Genomic DNA, 27,894 nt, shown 5'->3' with positions numbered 1-27,894 from the left:
CTAATTATTATTATACTTCAAGTGTGTTAATGATTAGTTAACTTAAAGTGTGCTATTTTGAAACAACTAATTTTGTACTAAGTATATTTTAGTAGTAATTAAGTTGTAGTAAAGCATAACTTTAAATGTATTTAGTGTACTTTTGTGTACTAAATTGGAACAACTTTAAGTATATTTAGTATACTTTAAGTATATGCCTGTGTAGGGACTAGTTACATACTTGATTAGTGTATTAAAGTGTACTTTATTTGTGTTACAAGTACATTACAAATTAATTACAAGTGTCTTCGAAACATACAAGAAATATACCGTAAATGTATAAAAAATATATACTAAGTATACTTGCAGCCACACTAATTATAAGTATACTTCAAGTGTGTTAAGGATTAGTTAACTTTAAGTGTGCTATTTTGAAACAACTAATTTTGTACTGAGTATATTTTAGTTGTATTTAAATTGTAGTAAAGCATAACTTTAAGTGTATTTAGTGTACTTTTGTGTGCTAAATTGGAACAACTTCAAGTATACTTAGTATACTTTAAGTATATGCCTGTGTAGGGACTAGTTACATACTTGATTAGTGACAATAAAGTGTACTTTATCTGTGTTACAAGTACATTACAAAATCATTACGAGCAATATACAAGTCTATTATTTTTGAGTAAAAATGATATTCTCCGTAATACCTTTGGCTTAATCCAAATACTACAAATAGCACACTTTGTCTTCAATAACAAATGCACATTAATAAACAAATATTACTTAGCTATACTTTGTACAATATACTTTAAACATTACATCGTCACAATGCAGTATTTTAAAAATCTTACCAGAATACTGAAGACTGAATTTCTTGGGGGATTTTTTTTTTTTTTTTACACAATACTGAATGCACTTGTTTTCAAGGCCCTTAGTACAATAAATAACATAACTTTAATAACAGAGACACATGGTATTGACAACACAAACAGTGTTTATTTAAATCTCGTACACGGTTTTATTATTTTAAAACATAATAAAATGTACCAACCATGTTTTTAAATTAAAAGAACACTGAAGAAAAAAAAAAAGAGAGAAAAAAAAAACATTTTGGAACAGCGGCCACACACAAACTACACATTGTTATTTACTTTTTCTTGCTGAAATGCTCGTTGTTACACTTGCGCCTGATGGCCGCTCGCACATCAGACACACTTGTGTGTGGAAACTCTGCAAGAACAGCATCTGTTAAAGTGAACGAGGTAAGGTCAGAGGGCATGTTCATACAACTTTTTTTTCCCACTACTTCAGTCTGTTAAAATCCTGTATTAAACAAGTATTACTAAATAAAAAGTACACGAGGATTAGCAGTGAGGAATTTTATCAGTATGTCATGTCAATAATGCTTTCAGTATATACGGTATTCACACATACTGTATGCAACAAAAGCGAGTACACACATGTAAGATCATTTTGATGAACCAATGTCGTTTTAAAATCCCAATAATACATTTTGCAGTCTAGCTTTTTTTATTTGATGAATGAACAAAAAATTGCAGTGTACCTCTCATTAAAAAAAATGGCAATAACAGTTGTGTTTTTTATTATTGTTAAGGAAAACTCAATTTCATTATGAATTTGACAGATTGCTGTAGTGCCTCAGTTCATGTGGCATGTGAACCAAATCATCTCTTCCTCTTTACTACTAGGTTCATTCTGAAACTCAACAGAAAATTAACTGTAACTTGTCTTAACAAAGCTTTAAGTCTCTATTTTTAAAATACGTAAATCATATCAAAACCAAATATTCTCTGTTTAAGTAATCCGTATGAAAGCAACGAGAGGTACAGTTTCTCAAACGCATGCTCATTATCTCTAATGTCACCAGACCCACATGCGCACAAGCGATTCACATGCTAATCGTCCACGTGAAGGAACCCAAAACCTGTAAACTCCCTCATCAATTTAAAACAAAGCATGAAGAGAGAAGAGAAACTTCATCATTCCTCTGCTTTTCATCGAGTTTGGAAGACAGGCTATGAGTTTACCTTGGATTTACCTCAGACGAAGAAGAATGCGGTTTGAAAATACGATTTTGAAGGTAAGAAATGTATTCTCACATATATTAGCTAGAGTGTTATTGGTGCATAAACTGTACATTGTACTAGTTGAACTGGTGCCAGACTGAACTTTATGAAATCGATGGAAATTTTTTAAAATATGAACAATAGACAGGCAGGCAACCTTTCAATGATAAATAAATATACATGTATGATACAAGGATGTTTTTATGTTCGATAATAATTAAACAGCATGATATAAAATTAGGTTGATATGAGTGTTTATTCTAACATGATGAATTTTATAATGTTTAGACCAGTGTTTACTGTTAAATACTGTGTTTGTGGATATCTGCTCAAACGTAGATATGTATAATGTGGTAACAATAATGTTTCATAGTTTGGAGCGGTCGGTCGGTCGCTTCAGTAAATGTTCTCTGCACGTGCTGTGCGTTTCAAAAGCAAAACGCATCACACATTAGGCTTCATGTTTTTACTCCAATCTCATTTTGTAACATCATAACGAATGAAAACATTTGAAGTAACATGATAATCCATATATGTTTCTCTAGTGCAGTGTACTGAAGTGTTCCTTTTTATTGATTTATCGCTATAGGCTGCCTGTATTTATGTAAAATTAATATTATTATTATTATTTTATGCAGCCGTATAAGTATATGCCTACAAGGCACAACAAACAGGGTTTTTTCTTTTTTTTTTTAAATGGCAATTTTAATCAGAAAAATTCAATTAGATCTAAAATAATTTTCTTCCCCAAATCTGGCAGGTTTCTCTTGATATCAGCATGTTCACATTTGTCTTTTGTTACTTTTTTTTTTTTTTACAGGGACCAGATGGCACTGATGAGCCCTGCTGACTAAAACATTCACACAGATTTTTGTGTTTTTAACCTGAAGCAAATACCTTGGAAATGATAACTAAGATGTGTGACTGTTCACGTCTCTCTGTTTTTTTGTATCTTAGGACTATGTTGTGTTGTAAATAAATCCATTCTGTTAGGGTGCTTTCACACTGGTAGTTTAGTTCGGAACGGGGCACGGTTCGCATGAAAAATCGCTAATGTGAACGCTGTCATGCGGCCCTGGGTGCGTACTGGGGTACCGAACCCGAGACTAACTGGAGGAGGTGGTCTGAGTTTGGTTGCTCCCGAACCGTGCCGCGGCTCGCGTGAATGTGAAAGCAACACAGACTCAGGTGCACACTTGTTCAGGAAGTAAAGTGACCTGCGCATGCGTTTTAGCTGATTATTAAGTATTTAGTTAAATAAAACACATGTAAGGGATGATAATGTTGATGATTTACCTTGGATACGAGCGAGAGTGAGCCTACAGTGTATTCGCGCATATCGCGTAGAATCAGGGCACCAAAATAATGGAAATCCACTGTCTCCTCAAAAGAGTCAGTTTGCAAGCAGCAGAAGGCCACCTTATGTGCAAACTCAGAAGGTCTGAAAAAGGTGACACATTTCTCCAACTCGCGTGATGTACTGAGTGGGCAGGAAGATATTCACATAGTTTTGAAGCAAAATGTGTAGACTACATGATAATAACGTGACCAATAAGTCAGTATGGGTTTTATGACCTTATTTTAGTGACTACAATTATTTATTTTTTTCAACAACGTAATTTTCTCAAAACTACAAACTTTTACATACATGCTGCTGAGATATTATTGTAGCAGAGTTTGTGGTGAATACAGTGTAATCAGACTTTATCCATGGAAATATTAAAAGTAACAAAAATAAGCACAAATGTCAGAGCATGTCAGAACACCTCCAGGGCCCAGAAAACACCTCAGACCCCAGAGGGTTAACTCAAGAAAATTACAAACCTGTTATGGCCTGCACTTTGGCAACATCAAGCTGACTTTTTTGGGAGTCCACTTTCCCAGATTTCCCTGTCAGGGTGGACTCTGCAAGGATTTCCCTAGTGAAAACCAGAACAGCCAGCTCCTGGGCAAAAATGGTCATACGAGATCTGTTCAGCCGCTGAAAGGCCCTCTTTGGGACTATCACTGCAGTTCCAGCCAAGGGGTGCTGTATAGAGAGATGTGTAGGGAGAGAGAAAGAGAGTCCACTGACAAATTAATACATAGTTGGGACATCCATCTCTGAGGAATAAATATTATTCCAATGTGAAAATATGCTTAAATCTAGCTTGGTTTTGAAATGTTTTTGTCACGTTTTTTTAACCTTGCCAGTTTAAACTTTCAGTCAACTATAAGCCATTCAAATTCAATTAAATGGGAAAGGGACTCGGTAGGGAATTCGGTACTTTTTTGCTGTTCCGACAGATAAATCACTTTAAGATTGATCCATTTTACCATAAAGTTACATGGTGGAAATTCAACATTCTAAACACCCATGAATTCATGATGGCTGTTAAGTGATAGACACATTAGCCCTTAATTGTAACATACCATATCAATTTCATTGACCACTGTATTAGATGACATTGCCGATGAGGGGGTTCCGTCAGGTGAGCAAATCAATGACCGGACACACTGCACACACTCCTTCATTAATTTAACCATTTCCGGGAGCTCTACGTGAAAATAAGGGGGAAAGTTAAGTTAGTGTTGTTTAACTAGAAAGGACTCTGCATCTGTAGTACATGACAGATGGATGAAATGTAAAAGCTAGCCAGTATTACAGGGATAAAGTTACTAAAGTTAAGCAAAGGGAAATCATGCCCATTGTGGGACTTTGCAATGTAATGTCAACCCCTCCAATGCCAACCTGAATACCTACCACGAAGGGATGCCATGATTTCTTCATCCATTTGGGGCAGCGTTTTCTGTCCAGTGTTAGCATCCTTTATCTGCTTACAAACAAGCACAGTGAAACTTTTGATTACAGTAACATTATACCACATTTACATGTTTGTTATAATACAAATAATAATAATAATCATCATGGGAAAGTAACAGAAAAGTAACAATTAATGATGTTCTAATTTTAATTCTGCATTGAAACAGCGGCAGGCCTTAACGCTAAGGACTTTAGCTACTGCATTTAACTTAAAATACTCTGTAATTTTTTATCATACAGATCAGAGTAATGTAAAGGGTCTACTTTTATTTTCTGTAAACTCACAATAACAACAAATTGTTGAGCTTTTGTAAAAAAAAAAGAAAGAAAAGAAACCAATCAGGATGCGTTTTCTGCCGTCCCGTTCTCAGTGAGCTGAAACTCAGCGTACACTTGCCTTACAGACATGAGAAATAGATATATAGAAAGCTTGTAATGTCTACTTTTAAATGAAGCAATTCAAATGGAAAATAAATATTCTCAGATTATGTAATTCGTAGGGCTGGACCCGTATATTCGGATATTCAAATATTTGTTCGGTGGGTTGGTATTCGATTTTAAAATTGAACATTCAAATATTAGTTTTTTATTTTTATTTTTTTGCACACCTGGCATCCCCCTCGAAACGGTTCTCATTCGTACTTGAATATGTTTTACACTATAAAATCTGGCAAAATACAATACAATTTTTTTTAATTATCTTATATAGCCTAGCAATTTTTAATAGGCTGGACAGTTGAAGGAACCCAACCTCATTATACTTAACCCTCTGAGGTCGGCAAACGCGCCCACGCGTTTTGCTGGATTTTTTTCAGTTCAGTTCAAAAGAAATTAATTTTGCTCTGTTGACTTTGATATTACAAGCAAGTTTCATACATCAATTGATTCTGTTAAATGTGTATTATTTTTGTGTATACTCACAATAAAAACAAACTGTTGTGCTTTTTGCCAAATAAAGAAAAATAAACGTGATGCTAGTTCTGCCTTCTCTGTCAGTGAAGACCATTCTGAAACGCGTCCGAAAATGAACAATAACTCAGCGAATACTGAGTCAAACAGGCATACAGACATACAGGCATGAAGCTTGAATTCTCTTCTTTAAAATGAGGTAATTTATATAAAAAACAAATATTCTCATCTTGTGAAATCTGTATTAAAAGAGAGCGATTCCAGTCGAGCTAATTAGACCTCATTCAAATGTAATGTGACTCCGCCCACGGAGAGCGCGTGCTATTCAAACGCAAATTACTGAGGCAATCCTGTGAACGCCCCCATATCAGCTCGAGAAAACACAAGTTTAATCAGATCATTATAGCCTACGTGTTTACACCATCTGGCAGCGCTGTGAGGAATAATAATAACGGAAAATCTACCTCAGAGTGCGGGTATTGCAGGAGAGAGGATCCGAATATGTAGTAAGTTTTTTTTCCTTCTCAAGTTAATCGCGTTTCTGTGAATGAATGAACGGCAGCCGCAGAGATGCGAGCTGTGATAAACGAAGACAGTTTAAATTTAAATTGTGTCTCTGTGTGAATGAATGATGATGTTTTAGCAAACTGTATTGCTATACTGAGCTGAGTAAAAATCGACAGAAATATGTTGAAATAAAATGTAGGCTATTTGTATAAGCAACGTATTAAACTGAAAATTAACATTTATATGCCCTAATATTTCATAAAAACAACGTTACAGTCAGGCGTTTCTGTTTGTGAATGAATGTTTCGGTTTTAGCAAACTGTATTGCTATACTGAGTAAAAATCGACTGAAATATGTTGAAATAAAATGTATTTGTATAAGCAACGTATTAAACTGCAAATTAACATTTATATTTCTTATAATAAAAATGAAAGACCTATGTTACAGACATATAAGACATAAAATATCTGCCAACTCAAATAAGCTTTTGTTTGCCAATATTTGCTCATGTTAAATATAGTATGTTTTGTCAAAAATAAAGTAATCAAATAATCAATCAAATCCTTAACTTTGAAATATGTATGATAAAATGTATACTTTAGTTTTTACAAAGAAAGATTACACTTGAATTGTTGTTGTAATTGTAACCTTTTTAATAAAAATATATATTTACAAGGTAGATGTAAACAAACTATTAAAAGGTAAATATAAGCCTTTTCTTTAAATAATTTTTATTGTGTTTTATTAGTGACAAATTTGGGGAGAGGATAAATATTCCAAAACTGAAAATACAGTATGAGAATTAACTGCACAATTACTAGACATGTTTTCCTTGGATATTATAGGCCAAATTGCAAGCACAATATGTGGAAAAATAAAAAAGAATTGAGATGCTTCCAACTGTTGCTCTTGCATTCTTGTGGCTCAGTGACTCACCTGAATGAATGGCTAATTAAGTATGCAGGCCCCATTGTCTCCTAAGGTGTGAACCACTAAATATGCATGATCTGTGACGCCCACTCCGCATATTGCCTTTCCAAACAGAAAGTACTTTGCAAAATTCAAATCAATGTATTGTGTTATGTGAATGATTAGGCAGGGTGATTTTCACATCATTTTGAAGAAAAAACACTAGGCAATGACATCTATTAGACAAAAGTCTTATTGGCACATATTTAGTATGTGTTTTATGGCCTTATTTCAGAAACTTTAGTTTTTAGTTTTTTCAATAACCACGCATAAACATTATTCTCTCAAAAATGCAGACATGTACATTCTTGTTGCTCACATATTATGGTAGCCCTGTTTGTGCTAAATAGTGTGTAAATTTTTTTTGCCATTAATATGTTTATAAGCAACTGAAAAAAGCACAAATGTCAGGGCATGTCAGAACATCTCAAGGACCCCAAAAACACCTTAGACCCCAGAGGGTTAATAAATATATTTGCTTCTTCTTAGCCTACTAAAGTGTTCCTCAAACTGGAGTATTCTCTGGCTAGAGCAGAACAGCAGAGTTTGTATGGACAGAAGTGCATGCCTGAGCTTGTATTTTGGGTTAAGCTATTAGAGGGTTAGAATAATAGAAACAAAATGTATTAGCCTTTTTACCCGTTATTATCAATCTAAATTAACCTACTGCGAAATATAGGAGCTTTTGAGATTTTACGTCATGTCATTTAATCTGTTTGTGATGCTGATTATGCTACCATGTTCTTTATTTATTACAGTTCGTTCATTTATTTTTCGTTTTTCCTAAATTTTTTCTCAACTACTAGCGGTGGCGCGGTGGTTGTTTTGAAAAATTATTTTTTATAATAATAATAGGCTAAACAAGGCTCAAACATCCATTTTGTAACAGACATACTGTTTATTTGAGCAATTTTGTCAAAGAAACAACACACTAAAGCCTGTAAAGCATTGAAATACATATTAGGGATGGGAATTTCAAGCGTTTTTCGAATAATAATCAAATAATACCCAGCGATCTTCGAATATTATTTTTGCTTGAAATTCACACAGTGCAACTACCTAATTGAGGTTTTCTTGAAACTTAATGTTTAAATTGGCAAATCTAAAAAACACACATAAATGATTAAATGTGTGCTATTATTAGTTCCATATTCAAATATTTGTTTGAAAAGTGCGCTTACTGAATTTGGACCTAATAATAGCACACATTTAATCATTTATGTGTATTTTTTACTGCAGCCAAAAACAGAAAACATTAACAATAAATTACTAAAATGTTTAGACAGTCTCCTTCTGTTTTTTCATGACACATTCATAATCATTACATTTGCTGGTACACTGTAGCAAGCTTTATGCGTGCGTTTGAGCTCTGATTATGCTATGTAATAGGCTATATAGACAATTAAAGGCTTGTTATTAAGATTTATGGATTATTAATATTAACGCGCAATATTAGTCGACTAATTGCTTAAATGAACGACTACTAATTGACTGCAAAAGTCTTTAGTCGAGGGCAGCCCTACAAGGAAAACCAAACCCCATCAGGTGACAGAAATGGAGAAATAACCTTTGGAGAAAGTCAACTTGCCTTTGTTTCAGTTGAGGGTAAACCACACTCTTCATCCGAGTCATTGGCCTGAAACTTTGAAAAAACGAAAAGAGATCAGTGAAAATCTGGGGTAAAATCTTTGTGTGACCGGGGAGCTGCCGCTCAACCTGTCACTCAACCCGTCACCGCTAGAGGCAGCTAACGATGACTGGTCGAGTAGCAGGCGCATATAACGGTGGCTGGTCGAGTGGCAGGCGCATAAAACGGTGGCTGGTCGAGTGACAGCTGCCTCTAGCGGTGACGGGTTGAGTGACAGGTCCCCCTGTCACGCAAAGATTTTACCCCCTCTCGAAAATCAATAGAGAAAGAATTTTAAAGAAAAAAACAAAGGACTTACCATTTCAGGACTCCCTATGTTTGTAGCATCATCAGAACTGGTGTGATGATCTGGACAGAGATGGCTCGCTATGTTTGTGGCCTCATCAGATCTAGTATCATGATCAGAAGTGAATGCCAGGGGTCTGGCAGCCTTCTTAATCGTTGCTTGCTTTACATGGACAAAAATGTTAATAAGTGGTGGGTGAGGAGAGACTCCTGATATGATTGTAAAGCTTTGGGTGTAGAATAGTACATATTAAAGTGATATGCTATAGAGCTGGTAAGTCCCGCCCCTTCCGCTAACCCCACTGGACCTCTAGGTTGAAAAATCGTCAATGCAAGTGAATGAGAGAAAATAATCATTTTCTGGTCCCGTTTGAATTTTGCCATGAATGTGAACATGTTGTCTGTGAATTTTTTATATAATTTTTCGTGTAAAGAATGCTACAATTTAGCGGGTAGAATTTTGATACGGTTAGACTTTGTGTGAGAGCACTTTGTGGTCTACAACTCTTCTCTGCTTTCGACGCGTTTGAGCTGAAGAAAGAACAGCCTATTTTGTTTGAATGGTGACATTTGGGTACAAAACACACAGGCTTCTTGATCTGTCTCCATAGATGTGATTTGTGGAGGTAAAATGTGTTATGGGGTGACGTCGTCACATATGCGACATGTAGTCTTTCTCGTTATGTCTTTTCCACAACTGCTAGCCAAAGAATCATACCATATACTGTCAAACTCGTTACATTAAAAATTATATAAAAAATTCACAGACAACATATGTTCACATTAATGGCACAATTCAAACGGGACCAGAAAATAATTATTTTCTCTCATTCACTTGCATTGACGATTTTTCAACCTAGAGGTCCACTTGGGGTTTTACGGATGGGCGGGACTTACCAGCTCTATAGAAATGCTTCATTGTTTCTAAGTAAATGTCCCCTAGTTCTGTTTATAAAGCATATCAAAATGTAGCCAAATCCTCAAGAAAACAGCATGCATTACTTTATTAAGACATTGTGGAAAATCATCATCAGAGCTAGTGTGTTGATCTTGTGTGGCTAGGGCCAGGGCCCTGTTCTGAGAAAGGGAATTCTTCAGGTTTTGTAATATCTGGTCTCTGGCTGCTTCTTTGATATTGGTTTGCTTTCCCTGAAAAAAGTAAGTGAGAAATAAATCAAACAGTTGTTAACATCTTCACAATGTCACATTCATGATGACATACTGAAAATTGATGCAGTATGTCTGATTTAAAAAATAGTTTTGGCAGCCTTCACAAAAAATATTTTTGCTTACATTACAATACTCCAATTTGAGTAAAAAATAGAAAGAAACAAAGTACTAACTTGACTACTTTATAAATAAATTTTATATTAAAAAATCTTTCATTTTACTTCAAATTAGCACATTTGTGGACTAAAACACCTGAGGTAGAGAGTTAAGGGACCCTGATGACAAGTGTTCAGATTGCATAGAGAGGCTAATATTTAATGTATGGACTCAACTTAGAATAGCATGTGGCAAATTAGTAAATTACTGTCATTATAAAATATTTATTATAATATCCAACTGAATCTTTGACCTTTCTAAAGATGTATAGTTTGTTAATATAGCCTACAATTAGCCTAATAATTATGCACATCCACTCACCAGCCTGGCTTTTTTAGCCTTCACCACGTTGTTGGTGTCCAACCTTTTCTTTTTAATGCGAACACCCCTGTTTTCGTCCTTGTTCCATATATCGCTTCCCAAAAGGAATAAATTTTTCTTTGAGACGAGATCTTTGAAAGAATCTAATATAAGAGTAAAGAAGTTTAGCCTACAACAGCTACACATAAAGTGACTCAATAACGCAATTAAATAGTTGAAAGTGTTTAAATAAAAACAGGCTTAACGTCAACTTACCTCCAAATAGCAGGACTTTAGCAGGCACCGTTTTCTCTGGTTCTTTACGTGTAGGACATTTTATTTCAAGCCAATCGTCGTCTCCATCAAGGTCAGGTTTCGATGTAATTTGACTTAGCTGGTCTACATTGGATAGAAGAATAGATGTGCTCTCCACTTTTAACGATTTGTCAAACAAGTAATAAATTGCGAATTGAAACGCCATCGTGTCTTCGTAACGTCTCCTGCTATGAAAAACCTCACGTTAGCGCGGGAGCTTCAGGCGAAATGAGTAGGCTACACTCTGCAGCTCTGATTGGCTGAATTCAACACTACGAGACATGATTGGTCAAATACCGTGGCGCCAATTTTTCTCAAATTCAAACCCATATACCGGTAATAAATACAGATATAACATTTTCATTTTGGTGTAGGCTACCCTGAAATAATCATGGCATCAAAACGCAAGTATAAGACACATTTGAATTCCGTTGGGACTCCACCAGATATGTCAAGAACCTCAAAACACAGAAAACTTCAACAGAATCAGGTAAACAAAAAACATTATATTACAGTATTACCAATCGTAATGATTAAGGGTATCCTTGTGAGACCCAGACATTTTTTTTAACATAGTATTTTTGTCATCATTGTTAGCATAAGAAACAAATGTAAAGATGTTGATGTTTTTTAGATTTTTTTATTCATATGTATAGCTATGTTTACTTTAGTGTACTTAAGACATGGCTTTTTTATCACCAATCAATATTTATGCTTCAGGATATATATATTTTTTAACAAAGTCTGTATAAGCTACTTTTAATTGTCATGTTATAAAATATATAAAGGAATGAATTGATATAGGCTACCATTTGACTTTATGCAATATGTGGGTAAAATGGCCATAAATGGGGTTTCCCATCTAAAACAATGGATCTATAAGCTATATCTAATTTGCATAAATGTGTACATGTACTGTATATTAACATGTAATAAAAAATTAAGTTGAATAATGTGAGTAATATTTGGCAAAATTTTCATAATAATATCTAATATTTCATATGAATATTGCTATATAATTTCTTTCCCTATTCACTTGCTGTGACATTCCTGGGTCCCAGGAGGATATTATTATTTATTACTTTTTTATAACTATTTTACTATTTACATACATACCCTTCCCGTCCTTCGGATGAGACGTTAAACCGAGGTCCTGACTCTCTGTGGTCATTAAAAATCCCAGGATGTCCTTCGAAAAAGAGTAGGGGTGTAACCCCGGCATCCTGGCCAAATTTGCCCCTTGGCTTCTGTCCATCATGGCCTCCTAATCATCCCCATATACTGATTGGCTTCATCACTGTCTCCTCTCCACCAGTAAGCTGGTGTGTGGTGGGCGTTCTGGCGCAATATGGCTGCCGTCGCATCATCCAAGTGGATGCTGCACATTGGTGGTGGTTGAGGAGATTCCCCCATCTATGTAAAGCGCTTTGAGGTCTCAGAAAAAGCGCTATATAAATGTAACGAATTATTAATTATTATTTATAACTTTTATGTAAAAAAATAAATAAAATAAACTTTTGCCCAGACAAAATATGCATGGAGATAAAATGTTTATTCAAACTCATTTGAGCAGTTTTAACTGAAATAAACTTGCACTGACATATCTTAAAATGTGTCATAGCCATTGTTTTGTCTCAAGATGCACACTATTAATGTTTTTTTTTTTCTAGGGCATGTTTAAAATTGTTACTTAAATGCCTTAATTTAACTAAGGACTAGTCCTAGCTTAGTCTAAGCTATGTTTAACAGAGTCTAAGTTACTTAATTTTGTTGGCACTGTATCCACAGAAACAGACGAAATTGTACAAGAGATTTCTTCATGGATCTCCAATTACCCGAACAACTCTGTTTAGAAGAAAAGGTTATAAAAAGGTACGTAAATGAAAAAAACAAATGAATGAGCCTTGCACACCTCTGTGCCCCGGACTGTGTTGGTGGGCTGTTTATACAATGATATTTTGATTGAATTACATTTGGCCTATATCTAAATACTGCTGTTTGGTTTTTGCACTTGTTTTGTGAAGCTGCACTTACCTTTTGTGTACATTTGTTTCAGATTCTTTTTACAAATCCTAATGAAGAGAAGAGCAATCTTGAACGCAAAAAAGATAATGAACAAGAGGACAGACAGGAAGATGATGGAAATGTTCAAGAGTACAGAGAAGAAGATAATGGAAATGGAAATGAGGAAAGTAAGGAGGACGGTGAAAGTGTAAATGAAGAAGAAGAGGAAGATGATGGAAATGGACAAGAGGACAGAGAGGGAAATAATGGAAGTGTAAATGAGGAAGAAGAGGAAGAAAATGGAAGTGTAAATGAGGAAGAAGAGGAAAATAATGGAAGTGTAAATGAGGAAGGTGAGGAGGACGATGGAAGTGTGAATGCGGAAGAAGATGAAGATGATGGAAATGAGCAAGAGGACAGAGAGGAAATTAATGGAAGTGTAAATGAGGAAAGTGAGGAGGAGGATGGAATTGAGCAAGAGGACAGAGAGGTAGATGATGAAAGTGAACCAGAACACCTTGAAGAAGATGGTGGAAGTGAACAAGAGTCCAGAGAGGAAGAAGATGTAAGTGGACAAGAACAGAGAGGCGGAAAAGAGAGGAACCAAGGAAATGAAGATTCAAACCAAAGGAAGGTACGTAATTATAGATTATCTATATGCATGGTGTTAATTTATGTTGACTGTGTAATCCATCTTTCTTCAAAGAACAACACTTTTAGTTATATTTCTTCTTATGGTTTATACAGTTTTGTAGCTGTTAATGTGATCCGCCTTATCTTTTATTACAGAATCAACATGGTGATGATCCTGTATACCCTGGTGCTCCCCTCACAAAGGGACAGAGTCTGCTTTTACTCATGTCATATGTACTGAGGCACAATTTGACAGGAGTAGCTCTTCAGGATCTTCTTACTATGTTCAATGAACATTTCCCTGGCTTGGTGCCAGCAACCTCATATCTTTTTCATAAAGCATATGGACAATTTGGCCAGTATGTGCCACATTTTTATTGTATCAACTGTGAAAACTACATGGGAGCTACTGAGACAGCACCACAAAACTGTTCTTCTTGTAAAGCTGAATTTGACATAGAGAACAACCTAAGGTCTGGATCTTACTTTCTTGTACTTAGTCTATCAGCCCAAATAGTTGATGTTTTGGAAAAGCCGGAGATACATTTGAATAAAAGGGAATCAATTCCAGGCATTGTTTCTGATATTCAGTGTGGGGCAGAATATCAAAAGATCAAACAGAGTGGAGTAATGGGAGCTGATGACATATCCATCTTGTGGAATTGTGATGGAATTCCTGTTTTTAAAAGTAATAATGTTCAGATATGGCCAATCCAGTGTCAAATTATTGAGCTGTCACCAAAAGATCGTCAAAGAAACATATGCATACCATGCTTATGGGTTGGTAACAGCAAGCCAAATATGGTCACATTTTTAACTGCTTTTGTGTCACAGCTCAAGGAACTAGAACAGGTTGGAATCAAATGGAGGGACTCTGAAAACATAGAGCATACAGCCAAAGTTCATTGCCTTCTCTGCTCCTCAGATTCAGTTGCCCGTCCCCTCCTGAGAAACACAAAGCAGTTCAATGGAAAATATGGGTGTGACTTCTGCCTCCACCACGGTGGTGGCCCATATATCTGGGAAACACCAGAACCACCTTTAAGGACGGAGACAGATCATTTCCGGCATGCTATGCTGGCAACACCTGCCAAACCAGTAATGGGTGTAAAAGGACCATCCCCTTTGATGGAACTTGAGAGCTTCCACATGATCAATGGATTCGTTCCAGAATACCAGCACAGTGTCTGCCTTGGTGTCACTAAACAAATTACATCCCTGTGGCTAGACAGTAAGCACCATAAGGAAGACTGGTACCTGGGCTCAAAGGTCAATGACATAGACCAGGGACTGATGGCCATTAACCCACCTTTGGAAGTCACAAGGGCTCCAAGATCATTGAAAGATAGAAAATTCTGGAAAGCATCTGAATGGAGGTCTTTTTTGTTGTTTTATGCTTTGCCTGTTTTAAGTGGTGTTTTGAAAAAGAAGTACTGGAGTCATCTTTTTTTATTAGTTTTTTCAATGCACACTCTTCTTCAGGATGCCATCAAATTAAGCCATGTGAATATGGCAGAACAAGCTCTTCGAAAGTTTGTGTGTAACTTTGAGAAACTTTATGGTGCTACTAATGTTTCTTTCAATGTGCATTTGTTAATGCACTTAGCAGCAAGTGTGCGCAACTGGGGACCACTCTGGGCAACATCCACATTTCCATTTGAAACATTTAATGGCACTTTGCTTAAGTTTTTCAATGGAACAACACATGTGCAAGATCAAATAGTGAAGACATTCCTTAGGTGGAGGGCTCTCTCAACAAAAGCAGGGACTACCATGGCAAACGCCAATGACAACATACGGAAATTATTTGACAAACTCCAAAGTACATCTGGCTTAACAAAGAAGTCAAAGAAGTTTCAAGATAATGTCAGAGGTTTTGGTTGCCCAAAGAAAGGTACCACATCTGTGCTGCAGAGGATGGCTATTGAAGATTTTACAGGTAACAAAGTTAATTCGGGTTTATTTTATGACCGTTTCATTTGTAGCGGTGTTGTTTATCATTCTTGTAATAACACAGCTCTTAAAAAGAGATATAATTCTGTTGTACAGTTAAGTAATGGAACATTCTGTGAAATTATGACCCTGGTGGCTTTCACGTGCGAGAATGGGGCATCTTCTGCATCCACCACAAACAGATTCTGTGTTTTAGTTAAAGAGCTTGCCAAGAGTGGAGGAAAGTTGTATAGAGATGTTCAGCTCAATATATCCTCAACATTTATAAATGAAGTGTCTCATACCAATTATGTATTTGCTGTCCATCCTCAATCACTCAAACGTAAATGTGTTATGGTTAGGTCTAAGGACAAACTGTATGTCATTCCACTTCCAAACAATATTGAAAGAGACTAAAAACTGATTCCTGGGGAACTACTTCTGCAGCTTCACAGATATCAATGCCAATTATTTTTCAGCTTTTCTCCCTAAAGTCAATAATGATTTGTTATTTTTTTTTGAACACTGATTATGCTTCTAATGTGTTAATGCAGTGTGAGTGAACTTCCATTTTTGGCCATGCAATATAGCCAGTGTTTACTTGGCTGTAGTGGTTAAACTGCCACTTGTGACATCACAATCCAGTAGCTGCCACTTTCTGTACAGTAGAAAACACATTTTCTTGTGTGTTCCAATGGTGTGATGTTGATGTAAAATTTGTAATGGATTTGTGTTTATTGTACATTGTGCCTATCTTTAACATTGTATAAACTTAAATTAAAAATACTTAAATCACAATTACAAAAGTAGCCATTTGTACACTGCATACTCAAATCTATTTTAAGTAGAGCAACATAAGTATGTTTTCTTTAAATACACAAAAACTTCAAAGTACTTGTATTGTACTTTTTAGAAATATATTAAAAGTGTGCTTGTGTTTAGCATATTTCTTAAAAGTGTAATTAAGCATATATTTATTTCCAATGTACTTATAGTGCACTTGTTAGAAATATATTAAAAGTATACTTGTTTTTAGCATATTTTTTTAAAAGTGTAATTAAGCATATATTTATTACCAATGTACTTATAGTGCACTTGTTAGAAATATATTAAAAGTGTGCTTGTGTTTAGCATATTTCTTAAAAGTGTAATTAAGCATATATTTATTTCCAATGTACTTATAGTGCACTTGTTAGAAATATATTAAAAGTATACTTGTTTTTAGCATATTTTTTTAAAAGTGTAATTAAGCATATATTTATTACCAATGTACTTATAGTGTACTTATTAGAAATATATTGAAAGTATGTTTGTTTTTAGCATATTTCTTAAAAATGTAATTAAGCATATATTTACTACCAATGTACTTATAGTGCACTAGTTAGAAATATATTAAAAGTATGCTTGTTTTTAGCATATTTATTTAAAAATGTAATTAAGCATATATTTACTACCAATGTACTTATAGTGTACTTGTTAGAAATATATTGAAAGTATGCTTGTTTTTAGCATATTTCTTAAAAATGTAATTAAGCATATATTTACTACCAATGTACTTATAGTGCACTAGTTAGAAATATATTAAAAGTATGCTTGTTTTTAGCATATTTCTTTAAAAGTGTAATTAAGCATATATTTATTACCAATGTACTTATAGTGTACTTGTTAGAAATATATTGAAAGTATGCTTGTTTTTAGCATATTTCTTAAAAATGTAATTAAGCATATATTTACTACCAATGTACTTATAGTGCACTAGTTAGAAATATATTAAAAGTATGCTTGTTTTTAGCATATTTCTTTAAAAGTGTAATTAAGCATATATTTATTACCAATGTACTTATAGTGCACTTGTTAGAAATATGTTAAAAGTATGCTTTCTTTTAAATATATTTTTTAGAAAATATACTAAAGTACTATTATTTTAAAGTGTGTTAAAAGTTGTATTATAGAAATAGATAAAAAGCATGATGCTAATATACTTTTAATATATTTAAAGATAGTATATTTTTTAAAAATATATTTGCAATGTACTATTGAAAAAGGGAATATATTTCAAATACAATAAAGTATACTTTTTTTTCACTAGGGTTTACAATACAGAAAACAAATGTTTTAAATTGCGATTTAAATTCAGAAATATTATTAATGCAGTGACCGGGGGAGAGAGTTCCAGAGTTTAGGTGCAAAAACACTAAGGCCATGTTCACACTGTAAAGTTTCAGGAGTGACAACCGTATTTAAATGCGGAACTGCAATGATTGACACCAGAATCTCACCAGAAGAAGTAGGTCATCCGGGTACTTTTTGCCTACTCTTTTATAAGTACTGTGAATTCGGACATGCTTCTTTTGTTACATTCTGTTTTTCGTCCTACTATATTGTAGGGAAGTATGCGATTTCAGATGCATCCCGCACAAGTCCTGAGAGGTGAAGCCAAAACGTTTTGATCACCCCAGGTGGTTGGATGCATTATAGGTCATAAACCCCACCCACTCCATGTAAACAATCAAATTACACTTCAAATAATTTTGTCCAAAGATGATTTCTGTAATTTTAGGTAATAATCACGCTGATGTAAGTTCAAGTGTTAGTTTTTTTTTTTTTTTTTTTTTTTTACGTTTTGTTTTAGTTACTTATTTGATGCTATAAAAACGTGGGTGTGACTCTGAGCAAAATAGTCGCTGAGGCACCAACAGACTTTTCCGGGATTTTCGGGGTGGAGATAGGAGCTTTAACTTTAATTTCTACATTTCCATATTTATTCATAACATAATGAGTTGTTGTACTAACCAATTCTGCAGGAATTGATACCACGGCTCCACTTCATGCTCACTATGATGCAGACTCGGGCACCAAGATGTCAGCGCCATATTGGGGCATTCACTTCACTTTTCATGCCTTCACTTTTCTAAAATGGTAGAGAGTGAAGGTGCGTTGCCCATCTTTTTTTAAAGTTTGTGTTCTGAACAAATATTACAGTAACAAAAGACTCGTTATGTTCAGCAATTTTAACTAAAGCAAAGTTGACAGAGGAGTCGTGTTTTGCTTATGCTTGGAAAGGCAACTTCACAGAGCTCGCTCTTGTAGTGTTGCCATGTCCATTTATTATATTTAATGATTAAAGGCTGTGGTTTAAGTCAGATCTTGTGTTTATCTTTCCTTCAGTGATTCTGCTTATTAACAGCAGGTGATCATCACTTAATTATTCACATAATTATCTTATTTTTATCTTATAATCTTATAATTATTCTTATTCACATTATTACCAATCCTATTGGTTCCAGCAGTCACCCACAGCTGTCAAGTCTTTGTTTCTTGTTGACCCTTCTGTTTGGACTGTTCCTGCCTCACCCTATCTTGTACAGTACAAGATAGGGTGAGGCAGGAACAGTCCAAACAGAAGGGTCAACAAGAAACAACGACTTGACAGCTGTGGGTGACTTCTGTTAATAAATATCACTCCCCTGCTCATTCTGCGTCTAGGTCTCCCCTCTCTGAATCCAGACACTTCTATTCAGTGCTTTACTCAACTGTCACAATTGTAATGCTATTGAATAAATATATTTATTTTGAGGCTTTTCAAAGCAAATATGGATGAATGTGGTTGTTGTTGGTTAATTTGATTAACCATCATATCATGTAATTAGTGAAAAGTTATCCTTTCCCTTTTGTATCCACAGGAAGATGATAAATAGAGTGCTGCAGGAATAAAGTCCCAATCCTTAGAAATTAGGTTGCATTACTTCTGGTTCAATTGTCCCAACGTCAACAAGAACTAAATGCCTGAAATACCGGTAACACAAAATCAAGATTTCATTTGATATTTTGTTTATAGAACATACCACATAAAAAAAAAAAGTAAAACCCCATTCCTGAAATGTAAATGTGCTAGCTGGGTCCAAAAGTATGAGTTCTGGACAGTTTTGAATTTTATGAGGACATTTTACGAGCAATTTTGATACATTTTGTAAATTAATTCACAGAAGGTTTGGTAAAGCACTTCTTTAAACAAGCAAGCATGTTCTTTAAGAGTGTTACATGTTTATTTTGATCCATTGCACGCTTTATTTATCCAATAAAATGTCATTTCAGTTTTATTAAGATTTTAAAGTTTGTTAACTTTCTCTGCTGATGTCTTAAAATGAATACTTTGGGACTGGCTGACAGTGGATCTTGACATTTGTCTGACCATGGTATTGAAAGATCTCTGGTAATTTATTCCAACCAAAATGCAACGTCCACCCAACGTTGGAGTTTGATGTTGGATCAAACTCCAACGTTGATCCAACGTTGGATCAACAATATTGATGTTGACAATATTGTGCTTTGAGGTCAACCTGATTTTCATTTTCAACCAAAATTTCATGTCTGCCCAACGTTGAAGTCCAACGTCTTTATGTTACTTTGACATTAAAGAGGAATCAAACTGACAAAGATAATGCAAATTATATATTTTTATTTTTGAAGTGCACTTTCAAAATAATAAATTTGTATTGCTAAAATAAATCAAAAGTTTAAAATAAACAAACATTTTAGAGAAATCATTCAAGAATGAATAACATGAATTTTTAAAGGAGACTTGATAGAATTGATAGATTCAATTAGACTAGATTCAATTTAATAGAATTGAATGAACTGAAATGCCTGTAGTAAACTACAGTAGCCAAATGTAACTGTTCAGTCAGATATATTCTGGACGCACAACAAATCTAAAACTGTAGTCATCAGGACAGGGGTTAGGCAGGCCCATACTGCTGTTGGTTGAAATCACCGCCATGTCATTTTTGAATTCTTGGACATGAAAGACATTTTTTTGATTCTTACAGGTGAGAATCAACCTGTTGCTGAAGCGAATGGTGTTAGTGTAACTGTACTGATTACCATATGCCAAAAACCTTGCAACAGGAAAAGAATTACATGAAACACCATAGTTAGAGCATTCCTGAGCATTCAGAAAAACCTGGGCTTGCCACTGGACCTTCTTCTCTTTGTAAAGGGCACTAGGGTGTGCAGGAGTGGAGAAGGTTTGGATTCTGTTATTTTGGCCATAGTTGTAGTTATGCCTGTAGTACGGGTAATTGTTGGTTGTGTCATTGATAACTACACTCCACTCATCATCAGTGTAGATTCTGGGCAGATAATCATTACTCATGTTGTCCATTTTATTCCTGATCTTAGAGAAAGGCAGAGCATTGAACTGAAAACCTCTGATCAGACCAGTTAGGTACAGTTTCTCATGATTCTGATGGAGAACACTTGAGGAAAACTGCATTTCATACAGTTTATCCACAGGGATCAAGAGGAAGCGGATGTGATTCAGGAGGCTGGCCTGTTGTTCTGAACTAATTTCATCACCTTTGTCTTGGATCCATCTCTCCAGAGCTTCAAGAAGTAAAGCTTCATCCTCCACAACCAGGTCTGAGCGCTGCAGCAGAGCGTCCATCATGTGAAAGGAGATGGTGCTCCACAGCGGAGAGCTTATGAGGAACTCACAGTTCCAGGAGAGATACTGAAGGACATTCTCCTGCAGAACAAGGTCACCTGTGCGGACGCCATACTCGTACATCGATAGCTGTGTCCGGAAGGTGTTGTCTTCTGGAAGGAGGGAAGTGAAGACCCTGCCAACATCCTCCATAAGCGTCTTCACTCCGAAGATAAATGACAGCTGATGGAGACATTGAGCCGATGTGATGGAAACATCAATCCGACGAGTGTACAAATACCTGAGCAAAACAGTTCAGACACTGTAAGCATCTATCACCCACAATATATTCAGTAGGATTATGATATGCACTATTCAAAGCAACATTCTCGATGAATTGAGACAGCTGGATTGAGCTGCAAATTGAAGTGATCTTAAGAAATGTAGGCTACCTGAGAAAAGCAGAGACATGAGGATGGCACGCCTGGCTGACATCCACTGTGAGGTTCCTGGACTCATTTGTTATGTTTAGTTCTGGATAAATCATGAGGATCATACGGTGGACACAAAACGCCAACTCTGCCTCTTCACTGAGGTCTCGTGCATTAATGCTGAAATCACAACCATCTCCACTGTCAAACAGAAGACCAAGATCATCAGACAAACCCAGACTGTTATCCACAGAGAACTGACGATTGCTGGTTATGTTTTTACCTGCAAAGAAAATATAATAAAGCTGATTAAATGTATGTAAATAATAGATATACAGTGGACAACTGCAAATATATCTCTTGTAGCCAATTTTTTTTTTACCAGTATCGCAGATCACTCCTGCATCTTCTTTATGTGTGCAGTCAGTAACACCCCAGCCTTTAAAGCTGCAATCAGACAATGAGCTTTCTGAACCTTTACAGTTCATGTCATCCAGCCAGATTGGACCAGAGCCTTGAAAAATCAATAGAATTTTGGGTTAAAATTTTTTTGACAATTATTGTTATCATAGTGTCTAACAATAAAATGGACTGAGGATCATATACCTTCACCATATTTTCCTCCTGGCGTAACTGAGATTGCTCCAGGGAAACCCATCTGACGACACACCACTTGTGCTTCTGCCACGTCCCATCCGTCATCACAAACTGTTCCCCATTGTCCATCATGATAGATCTCCACACGACCAGAAGAAGGAAGATTCCCCACCAATCTCACTCTGCCCTCCTGTGTTGGCTGCTTTGGTGTGTAACCTTCATCCCACAGCAAAATATTAAAATATTTATTTATTTTACTGAAAAACACTTTAAAGACTTTAAAGCAGCCAATGAAATGTGTTGCTTAACCTCAGCTAACTGTGCATTTGTTGTTGCAACAGATGTGTTTGGTTGTAAAATTCCACTGGATGTTTAAGACTTTGTAGATTACATTTAACATAAAAAAAATGTTGTAATGTTTACAAATATTACTGTCATATTGTATTTATTGTATATAAAACTCACAACAAACCTGTAAATACAAATACTGCACATAAACAATAGAGCTTTTTACACTCTTTTTCAAAAAGAAATTGGGGCAGTGATGAAGTGATCAGGTAGTTTAGAGTCCAAAAGATGATCTTGAGGGAGACACAGAGGAAGGGAGACAGGGAGAATAGTCCACTATGGGTAATTGAGACCGGACAATGAGCTGGGGTGAAGTTTGTGTAAAAGTAGTGTAGGTAATGAGGGTGATGATGAGGTGAATGTGTGTGGGAGGTCATGAACAACGTGCAGGTGGGAACCAAGGAGAGTGATGGGAGATAATGTGCAGAACTGTGACAGTAGTGCCGTGTAACATCCCAGGGATGGAAGGGTGGGCACCTTGGAGGCTGACGAGAAGGTGGAAGCCTCCAGGATGGCGCTGGTTCAGACGGCCAGGGCGGAGCCGTCCATTTCAGACAGCCAGAGTGTAGCCGGCAGCTCGGAAGACCAGGGCGGAGCCAGCAGTACATGTTTATGGACCCCCGCCACCTCGTTACGGTTTGGTTTCTTACAAACGTTATTAACGTGGCTATAATTCCGAATGCTTGAACATGTATGTTATAATTTTTCATATGTATGCAGTGTATGTATGCAGTTTCATAACTACATCTCTGACGTTTATAACAAACCAAACCGTTTGAAAATCGGTAGAAAAATGAGCAAGTTATGGTTATTTAAATGTACATGCACCATTGAAGTAGTGAGCGAGTACACTGTGGCAAGATGGCCGCCACGTGCGGACGTCGACCTCCATTGGCCAGCAGTGCGCACGAGACATCTAGCCTTTATATATGATATCTATGGTGGCAGCTGCCATCTTGGACTAGGGATCAGGAGCGTCGGCAGCCATCTTGGACGAGGGATCTGGCGCGGTGGGGGCCATCTTGGACAAGGGCTCGGGCGCGGCAGTAGCCATCTTGGCAGAGGGCTCTGGAAAGGCGTCCATGACGGGACAAGACTCTGGAATAGCGGCCATCTGGGACGAGACTCTGGAACAGCGGCCATCTAGGGACGAGTCTCTGGAAGGGCGGCCATCTTGGGACGAGACCCTGGAAGGGCGGCCATCTTGGGACGAGACCCTGGAATGGTGGCCATCTTGGGACGAGTCTCTGGAATGGAAGCCATCTTGGGACGAGTCTCTGGAAGGGCGGCCATCTTGGGACGAGACCCTGGAAGGGCGGCCATCTTGGGACGAGACCCTGGAATGGTGACCATCTTGGGACGAGTCTCTGGAATGGAAGCCATCTTGGGACGAATCTCTGGAATGGAAGCCATCTTGGGAGACGAGGCTCTGGAATGGCAGCCATTGTGGGACGATGCTCTGGAAAGTCGTCGATATAACCATCGCTGGAATGGCCGATGGTTAACGGGGACTCACTGTTGGCCAACACCCACTCCACAAAAGCCTCGAAATTCTCCAGAGGTCCCGCATCAGGCAGGCGTGCCTTCATTGAGGCCTGTGTGGAAGAAAACACTCAATGATCGGTCGGGGAAGGAGGTAAGGCATGCCAGGTCGAGGAATACCGCAGTGTGGGCCTCGAGAGAATGCTGGTCTTGGTCCAGGCAAAGTAAGAGCACTGCTGGATCCATTTTCTGTCTTGGTCTGGTCTTCTGTTACAAAATGCAGACACTGAGAGGAAGATGGAAGGTGAACAGTGAGTTTATTGAACAATAATGGGGCAGTGATTAAGTGGTAGGTTAGAGTCCAAAGGATGATCCTGAGGGAGACACAGAGGAAGGGAAGACGTGGCGACAGGGAGATCGCTGGAGAGATCGGACAATGAGCTGTGGTGAACCCTTGTGGAACAAAACTATATGGGAATATACTGCAAAATAGAATGCAATATATAAAATAATACATTTCCATATATGGGAAACTAGTGCTTATATTTTTCAATATACTGCAATATATGCATTGACCATGTATGGCTATATATGAATGAATATAAAATATTTATAAATGAAGACAAAAATAGCATTACATGTAATATTCACAAAGTTTTATCCTTTATTGTGTACATATATTGCACATACATGTTCCCATATAAATGTGAATGCATGTTCACCAGAGGTGTATAGTCCAGGGGTCAGAAAGTAGAAGTCCTGCCATATGTTTATTCCACCCATAAACTCAGTCAGCTGATTTCACTAATTAGTTCTGTCTCCTGCTGAATTAGCAACTCTAGGTGATTGGAACTAAATACTGAGGAGGACTTTTACTTTCTGAACCTGGACTTTACACCTCTGGCCACATGTCAGCCAAGAGCAAAAGAAATAACCCAGAACTAGACCTTATCTGAGTCAAAAAACCTGTACTGTCCCATTATTTTTTTTTATTTAAAAGGTTTTCTGGTATGTGTGAGTTTTTGGGGTTACTAATGTGCTGAAGAGTAGAGCCTGTTGTAACAGTTCCAGAGTGTTTTCACTATTACTGGCTGACTATAGCTGTTTTGTAATTATCTTCCTGGTCACCAGGGGGCAACGCTCTCAGGTAAGGGGGTTAGAATACCCAGCTGATAAGCCATGTGGTGGCTCAATTTGGAGAGGGCTCACTCTTTTTTCTTAAGAGGGGTTTTGAGTTGAGGCTCAACGTTGTATGCCTCTTGTGGTTACTATTTGAGGAACAATGTGTTTGCAAAGCTCAATGTAGGCCATATATATTTCCTCAATTATGTTGTTTGGTGTGCTACCCGGAATCATTGTATTCAATATGGACTTAACCCCAGCATCAAAGTGTCTTCGATCGGATTACCTTGGTGGATTATATATGTTTTTTTCAACCTGGCCTTTGAGGACTACAAGTTTTGGCTGTGTGAGTTTTTTTCTGTGATGGGACTGTGGTCGCAACTGATCTAACTTTGAACTCAACTATTGTGCACTAACAATCGGATTCGTCATCGCTGGATTGCAGGTTCATTATTTCCATTACACATACATTATCCATATTGTCATTTTATGATTTTGTGTTTGCCTTGTATGGACTGAACTAATATTGAAGGACTCATTGGACCGGGTTTTGGGTGATTTGTAAGGTATTATTGCTTTATGGTGTTGTGATATATTATTTTGATGTATATTCATGTTAGAAACATGGTTAGTTTAATATCAGTTTACTATTTTATCTACTAAAAATCCACCACAGTTGCATGAGTAAGTATATCTGCAATATATTACACATGCAGTACCATATCATATACATCTATATATTATGAAGAGAATTACTGAATATAAAATTACATACATTGATATATTAGTATACATTTTTTAATATATATATTTTGACATTTAATTTATTGATCATTCATATATGTAAAATATATTTTCGTTCTGTAAGGGAAGTGTGTGTATAAGTAGTGTTGGTAATGAGGGTGATGATGAGGTGCAGGTGTATGTGATCATGAACGACATGCAGGTGGGAAGTGGGAACCATGGAGAGTGATGGAAGATGAAGTGCAGAAACTGTAACAATGTTAAATCCTTATTAAATGCTAAGTTTATCCCATAGGATAAAGTGTGGTTGGTTACCCCAGCTGTTTCATATTAGAAATAAGGTTAAAGAAATACCTTTTAAACTCAGTCATCGATTTTATCCAGCTAATCATTATTTACAAAAAATGTTATATATATATATATATATATATATATATATATATATATAAACTGTACTTTCCGTAATAATTATCATGAAACAACCTTGGATTTATTTTGGCATTGTACTTTTTATGTTATACTGTGGTGTAAGGTACATAAATGCATTAATGAAAATATTCAGTGTTCACCAAATTTTATATTTATAAATGTAAGTTTACCGATCAGAAACCCAATTTGATATGTTTGTTGACTGAAGTAAGGCTGTACGTAAACAGTATTAGAGACTCTCTGAATAAGAAAGCTGTCAAGACTTTAAAAATCTGTGAGCTTGACAGATATTTATTTGATATTTTTATATCTGAATGCACTTTTATTCTGATATTTATGTTACCACCCCCCCGGCATCCTTTTCTTTTTCTTTTCTTTTTTATATAGTAATTTTTTCTTTCTCTCTTTTTTTGTAACTGCAAACAATGTATTTTATATAAAAAAAGAAAAGAAAAGGTTTACTAACCAAACGGCGTCCAATGTTGTGCTGAAACATGAAGAAACAGTAGAGGCAATAGAAGATACATGATTCTTCTCATGCTGGAAATATTGCAAAAAGCAGAGACAGGAACACGATTCTCAGCTGAATGAGTTACAAAAAATCTTTCCTTTCCTTTAAATAAGGATCAAAATATTTTGAAACTAGGATAAAATGCTGTGTAATCACATTTAAAGGCTACCAACATTTTTATTTTACGAAAATGTTACATTTGAGAAGTTTTATTTTTGCAGCATGCATTTAAAAAAGAATTATCAGTCAGCACATCTGGGCTAAGGTTAGTGTCATAAAAATATATTTTTTAGTTAATCATTTCACACAAACTTTGCTCTGTTGTTCCGTCCGTGTTGCTTCAGATCCTTTTCATGCAGTCCAACATAGGAAGAATGATACAAACACAAAATGGTATCTCCTTCTATAAAGTTTATTGGTCAGACCCAAAGTTTATATACTCTTCTTGTTATGAATATTCATTTGATATAGAACAAAGACTTTCACAATTGATTGGATAAACAAATTAACTTTATCATAAGCCCTCCTACTTCCGTTTACCATAAGTGGATATTTTACCTCTTTTCAAGGACAAATGTGTAAACGGTTAGATAAAGAAACATGTTGAAACACAGCTGGTGCTATAGCAAGGTTGATTTCCACGCTAGAGCACCAGCTGTGTTTCAACATGTCCAACTAAGAGAATGATGGAGGAGAATGAGTGGATCAACTCCCTGAGGGGATTGCATCAGGGATAGTTCTCTGCTAAAGCGAAGAGGTCCACTTCTGATAACTTGTGACAAACCTGGTAAAGTTAAATGGTCAAAGTCAACTGTATGATGGATCAAAGTAATTGTAGACCTATTTGCTGCATTCTTGTTTTCTGCAGTGTTTTAGTAAAATTATATATTTTATATGTCTTATTGTCTTTCTGTTACTGTTGCTAAAATAACCTTTAAGCCTTTAATGTGGCGCTGTTTAGCATGACAGAAAAGCAACCCGCATGGAGCAAAAAGGGCTTGAATGAAGCGCGTTTGGCTCTAAATAAAATATTAGAGGATGTGGCGCAAAAGATAATTGAACTATGGCTAAGCCACGCCCCCTCCACTCACTCGGACAAACAGTCGA

The 27,894-nt window shown here is 36.2% G+C and overlaps 3 protein-coding genes across 5 annotated transcripts; 1 reads left to right on the top strand and 2 right to left on the bottom strand.

Moving 5' to 3' along the window:
• Window positions 1-109: 109 nt before the first annotated feature.
• On the bottom strand, window positions 110-13,173 carry LOC311295788 (uncharacterized protein). The gene is made up of 10 exons (XM_084417297.1): window positions 12,246-13,173; window positions 11,091-11,213; window positions 10,836-10,978; window positions 10,191-10,337; window positions 9,202-9,351; window positions 8,844-8,897; window positions 4,810-4,879; window positions 4,479-4,603; window positions 3,891-4,095; window positions 110-1,224 (listed from the first exon to the last, which is right to left on the bottom strand). The coding sequence occupies exons 1-10, from the start codon at window positions 12,385-12,387 to the stop codon at window positions 1,127-1,129; spliced, it is 1,257 nt and encodes a 418-aa protein (XP_084273423.1). The 5' UTR covers window positions 12,388-13,173; the 3' UTR covers window positions 110-1,126.
• LOC311304997 (uncharacterized protein) lies at window positions 12,803-19,396 on the top strand (the record flags this gene model as incomplete). Its single annotated transcript, XM_084432421.1, has 5 exons — window positions 12,803-12,814; window positions 12,879-13,001; window positions 13,186-13,767; window positions 13,923-15,083; window positions 19,382-19,396. The coding sequence occupies 5 exons, from the start codon at window positions 12,803-12,805 to the stop codon at window positions 19,394-19,396; spliced, it is 1,893 nt and encodes a 630-aa protein (XP_084288547.1).
• Window positions 19,397-19,681: 285 nt separating this feature from the next.
• Window positions 19,682-27,229, bottom strand: LOC311295620 (galectin-3-binding protein A-like). Of its 3 annotated transcripts, none has more exons than XM_084417087.1 (6): window positions 27,096-27,229; window positions 26,743-26,816; window positions 22,161-22,367; window positions 21,937-22,068; window positions 21,576-21,837; window positions 19,682-21,424 (listed from the first exon to the last, which is right to left on the bottom strand). In XM_084417087.1, the coding sequence occupies exons 2-6, from the start codon at window positions 26,813-26,815 to the stop codon at window positions 20,383-20,385; spliced, it is 1,716 nt and encodes a 571-aa protein (XP_084273213.1). In that variant the 5' UTR covers window position 26,816; window positions 27,096-27,229; the 3' UTR covers window positions 19,682-20,382. The 3 variants fall into 3 exon arrangements, with proteins under 3 accessions (XP_084273213.1, XP_084273212.1, XP_084273214.1); XM_084417086.1 differs by having other exon boundaries at window positions 26,743-26,859; window positions 27,100-27,229; XM_084417088.1 differs by having other exon boundaries at window positions 27,100-27,186.
• Window positions 27,230-27,894: the final 665 nt, after the last annotated feature.

Source organism: Rutilus rutilus (assembly GCF_951802725.1).
Source record: "Rutilus rutilus genome assembly, chromosome: 1".
Classification (NCBI taxonomy): Eukaryota; Metazoa; Chordata; class Actinopteri; order Cypriniformes; family Leuciscidae; genus Rutilus; species Rutilus rutilus.
This window is presented reverse-complemented; position numbering and strand designations above follow the sequence as displayed.